Raw genomic sequence first — 5,600 nt, forward strand, 5'->3', positions numbered from 1 at the left:
CAGTAACAATTATATATCTCATTAAACAAGTGCCTAATTAATGTTGTTGTAAATTTTGCTTGATTAGAACACAGTCTCTATAGTTGTTGCTCATACAACATGGCTGGCTGCTCTCACAACTATTAATAAAAGTGAAAGGGAAAATTGACTTTTGGTTCACAGTTTTAGTCATGGCTTAGAGAGGTACTTAATGGATAGGAATGTAATATCCTTTATGCCTTGAGGAATCCATACTTAGTGAATGATGTATGATAACCATTTATTCATGTGTTATTCCTTTAGTGTGGTGAAATCATATATCTATGGATTAGGAACTCAGTCACTAGAACACAAATAAGCAATTGAATATTGGAGTCGAGAAACTCCTGCATCAAGGATGATCTGTTATATTTATTGAGAATTTACTGTGTCCTTGCATCATGCCAGATTCCAGACTATGTTGGTGAATTCCCATTTGAATTCACCTCCACGTGCATGCTCCTCCAAAACGGAATGACTGTGATAAAATGGAAAGGTATAGTTTTTTTTTTTTAAAACTCAACTTTATTGAGATATAATTGACATAACACTATGACCCATTTTAAGTGTACAGTTTGATAAGCTTTGCCAATTTTATACATTCATGCAACCACTACCTCAATCAAGAACATTTCTATCACCTGAAAAACTTGTCATACACACCCTCTACCACGACCACTCCTCCTTGACACCTCAGGCAACCACTAATGTGACTTCTATCACAACATACTAGTTATGCTTTTTAAAAAGAATTTCACATAGAGGGAATCACAGCATGCTTTTTTGTGTCCAATTTCTTTAGCATTATATTTTTGAGATCCATGTTGCTTGAATAAATTTCCTTTCATTGCTGAGTAGTATTCCATTTTATGAATACACCGTAATTTGTTTAGACATTCAACTGTTGAGGGCTGTTTTGGTTTAAGGTTTTGGGATATAAGGAATAAAAACTTTAGTTTTCTTTTTTTGTAATATCTTTGTCTGGTTTTGGTATCAGGGTGATGCTAATCTCATAAAAGTAGTTACAAAGTGTTCTCTTTTCTCCCATTTGCAGAAAGAATTTAAGAGTAGTATTAATCCTTGAAATGTTTGGTAGAATTTACTAGTGATTCCATCAGGGCCTGGAGTTTCTCTGTAGAAAGGACTTTGTGTCTTTCAAGACATTACAGGTGGAATCATAGTAGTTTACTAATAAATTCATTATTCATACATTCTTCATATAATCTCTACTCTGAGATTCTCTGGTCTTATAAAAATAATGAACATTAAAATATTTGGGTATGTCTGGTGTGCTATAAGTGGCAGTGTAAAGTTACCCAAGGATGTGATGTGGACGCTTAGCAGATGGTTGAATTGGGAAGGTAGCAAAGGAGGAGAGACCAATTACAAACTAGATATGAGGTTGTGGGGTGCTTAGTTTACCTTCCCTTATTACAACCTTAGGAACTGAGGGAAGATGGATGGTCCTTCAGCAGGTTATGAGTTTTAGGTATCTTGTTAAGTGGAGGTTTTAAGAGGTAAGTTAATAATGACCTTTTAGAATTTAAGACAGTTTTAATAGATATTTTCATTTATCTCTTAAGATGGCAGATTCTTGAACATGTTTGCATGCCAGGAGGTAGGAATCCATGGCAAAAAAAAAAAAGAGAGAGTTGAAAAATAAGAGAATGATATGGAAGTTCTTGTAGATGTGGGAGTGATTTGCACTAGTTAGAAGAAATCCTGCTTCCTCCAGGCTTAAGAAAATTCTGGAAGAGGCAGATGTCAGTTGGGGCTAGGAATTGGAGGGAACATTTTAGAGAAAAGTTTGGGAAGGTAGGAGAATGTGTTTAAAAAGAACAATGTTTATGGTCTATAAATCACAATGAAAGAGTCTGAGCAAAAGGGAGACATGGAAGGAAGTACAGAGCATTTTGGGGGTAAAATTATGAAACAAGAGAGAAGACCAAAAAGACTCCAACTTGGTAGTAGGGATAATGGTTCCAAATGGAACTCTAGTTTGAAGTTCTTCCACTGCCAGAGCAAGCAGAGTATCCAGGGTGATTGTAGACTTGTTGACAAAAGCAACTTGAAATCTTGGTTCTGTCATCCCCGAAAATAAACCTTAGTAACTCTAAAAGCTCTGTTTATGGGGTTTTAAAATATTATCTACATGGAAACAGATTAAAATATAACACATAGTAAAATGTAGAGGTTTTGGTTTATTTGTTGAGTCAGAGAAAGTAAAAATATTTATTAAGAAAATATATAATAAAACTTCAAAAACTAGTGTCGTTAGCACCTTGGAAGACAGGAATGAAAGTCTACATGACTTTAGTAAATCAGGAAAGTGAATATGGGTTTGTAGCTCAATAGAAATTGTTACAGTACATGTAAGTAGGGAAATCAAAATACGTATTAGAGATTCAGAGTATCCCAAGGCTTTCTGGGAAAAACCACAAGAATAATAGAATAATATATATCATGTATCCATCAGTTAAAATATTATAGGTAATTCAGTTTATATATACCAAGCACCAACCATATGAAAGGTATCATGCAAGACACTTTTCTGTAAACTGTGGTGATTAACTTTATTAAAAAAGTCAGAATATGCAACGTTTAGGGTAGTTTATGGACTAGCGGAAAGAGAGCACATGTACCAGGAATTTAGGTTAAATTTAGTTCCTTAGGTATCTTGTCAGAAGCTAAATGGCCACGTAGTGCAGAGGCAAGCACAGCATGCTCTTGCGTAGCCCTGGTCCCTAATGCAGGGCCATCCCTAGGATGTGTGGGGCTTCTGTCTATATAAAGAATTTGATTAACTATTGTACTACAAAATTCATGGGCTCATGTGAGGTATAATGATTACTGATGAAGGGTTACAATACTGGGTAGAGAAGAAGAACTTAACATTTGCTAATTGCCCAGTCAGTGCGAGTGAAGACTGTTCATGGTGTCCAGACACCATTTCTTCCTGCTCAGTCCTAGGAATTCTCTTTTCTTGTCCAATATTTTCAAGTGTACCGCTTCGGGCTGATTTTATATCTCAGGCCACGAGAAAAGGTTAGCAATGCTGTTACTGCTCATAAAGCCGTGGCTCATCTAAAATAGCCAAGAAACAAAAGAAAATGCTAATTTTAATTTTAGGTTACTTTTTTTCTGAGTCTATTTTCCTTGGACCGGCACCATCTATGTAATTTGTGAGGCTCAGTGCAAAGCAAAAATGCAGGGCCCCTTGTTTAAAAATTAAGCATGTCAGGATGGCAATACAAGGTCCATGAAGCAGGCCCTGCCTTGGACTTTTACCAGCGTGTACTGTCAGTATCAATAGTCATGTGGGAAGCACCCTAGAATCATGCAGAATGTGACAGGGGGAATGAATTTGTCACAGATAACTTATAATTTGGATTACATGGCATATGATATAGAATATCAAGAGTTGATAGTTCATATTTCAATGAAGTTATTGGTTAACTGTTGAATTCTTACTGTTGCAGAACCACAAGCTAGGGTGTGGGGATGGAGGAGGATGGCCAGAAGAGGTTCACTGTTTACTAGGTTGAAAGATACAGACATTAGGAACCATAAAACTGACAGAGCATGATGTCTGCTATAATGGAGGTATAAACAAGAACAATAGGAAAAGTAGGAGTAAATAAACTTTGGTGGGTAGTGTGGAAAAGCCTTTTAGGAAAAAAAAAATGACTTTAGTCAGGCCAAGATGGGTAGTATTTCAAGTGCCAGAGGTTAAGTGGCAGACCTTCCAGACAAAAAGGACAGCATGAGCAAAGACAGTGAAATGAAGAGCGTGTTGATAGATATGCCTACATGCTGGGACTTTCAGGCATTCTTTTGTTATACTTATTGAACATCTATTTTCCAGGCACTGAGCCAGAAGCATGGGTATAAAAGTATAGGTTTAGGAATCAGACAGGGCATCTACCACTCACCAGCTGTGTGACTGGAGACACCTTACTTAACCACTCTGAGCCCCAGTTTTAGTCATCTGTAAAATAAAGACATTGGTTTTATAGAATTATTATAAAAGTTAAATGAGATAATGTCTATAAATACACCAACCAGCACCCTCAATCCAGTGAAGAAGAAAGCAAATAAATAATTGTGATAACACATGCTGTGAAAGCACAGAAAGGAGAGTGGCTCTCTCTGTCTGAGGGTTTTGTGCTTCACTTCCTGAAAGGGATGATATTTGAACTTGGGGCTGAAGGGTAAGTATGTGTTCATAAGCGAAAGGGAAGCTGAGAAAGATTCTCTTAGGCTGAGGTTTGAAAACGATGAACCCCTTTATGATCTGTATGGGGTTGGAAGACAGGGAGTAGCAACAGGAAACGAAAGCAGACCATGTATACATCTATAAAATCTTTCATTACCACTCCAAACCCCTTTTAGTCAATTCAAAATATCAGACTCTTCCACTGAGAAAAGGCAAGAGACCTGTGCTGAACGTTACCTCAAGTAAGATGTAAACAAGTTTGCATGAGAGCTTCTGTAGCAGATGTTCTGTATATTTTCTTCCTTCTACAAGAAGTTTAGAGCCAGGAGATAGAGACAACTCTCAGGAAATGTAGTTACTTTTCCCATCCTCATGTGGAACATTTTGCTTAGTTGGCAGACATTTAACAAGACATGATTGGCTCTTTTAAAAACAGGAGTCTTAGCGGTCTTGGTTTATCTGTCTTATCATGTGCTTGGTGCTTTAAATTGCATGTCTTTTTTTGTCTTCTCCCTCCAGACTGAACACTTGCCTCTGCAGACTCAGTTCAAAGGAAGAGAGGTTGGCAGTCTCCAGCACCCTGTAAGTAACATGGTCCTCTAGTAGGGTCAGCCCAGGCAGAGCCGGGGACCACCATGTTTATTAAAATACTGTTTTATTTCCATGAAATTTTGTTTTATTCACCTCTGCTATCTGAGCATCGGTGGTGTGATTTTGTAAAGTCCTTGAGATTGCTTATTCCTCTTAGAAGTAATCAAGTTTTATGAACCCAGTAACCTGACAGAGGCTCAGTACCAGCCACACCATAGAGCATGAGGGAGGTTCATTTTATGGTGTCAGCTGTGACCCAGAGTCAAGGAAGAAAGGTCAAGACAAGAGGCTATTTTTTGACAGCATTTCTTATCCTCAGCCACGTTGGGCATACAGTCAAATACCAGTTCATTTCACTGTGTCTCTTCCCTAATTCCCCAGTGCTGAATCCTGAAGCTTCTTTTGGTTTTGTTTTGGTTGTTTTAGTTCTCTGTATTATCTCATGCATGGATTCCAAGCTTGAGCCTTGCTGAGAGACTTCTGCAGTTCACAACCTTGCTTTTCTCCAGTTTACCTTAACTGATACCAGTTCCAAATTTTGAAACCTGAAACTGACTACAGTCCTCATTAGTCACAATTTTCTATTTAGGAGATGCCACCACTCTTGTACAGGTATTGTAAGCAACAAGTGACTGGAAAATGATAAGTTGTTGAACTTTACCTTGCCATTCAGTAGCTTATGTGTAATGAATTCTGTTCTTGCCTGTTTTTACCCAAGAGCTAGAAAAAATACAAACAGCTGCTCTGATAATGTAAGCAATGTTTGAATTTTTAG

The 5,600-nt window shown here is 37.6% G+C and overlaps 1 protein-coding gene across 3 annotated transcripts in view; it reads left to right on the top strand.

Annotated features, from left to right (window-relative positions):
- Positions 1-5,600, top strand: part of NECTIN3 (nectin cell adhesion molecule 3) — a 187,793-nt gene that overhangs the window by 121,052 nt on the left and 61,141 nt on the right. For 2 of the 3 annotated variants that reach the window (XM_082394720.1, XM_082394721.1), the window contains exon 8: positions 4,754-4,816. In XM_082394720.1, coding sequence (XP_082250846.1) covers positions 4,754-4,816 — 63 coding nt within the window. Of the gene's footprint in view, positions 1-4,753; positions 4,817-5,251; positions 5,565-5,600 lie in introns of those variants that run through there. The other variant, XM_082394722.1, reaches the window with a different exon arrangement.

This window comes from Balaenoptera borealis, assembly GCF_965194805.1.
Source record: "Balaenoptera borealis genome assembly, chromosome: 5".
Lineage (NCBI taxonomy): Eukaryota > Metazoa > Chordata > Mammalia > Artiodactyla > Balaenopteridae > Balaenoptera > Balaenoptera borealis.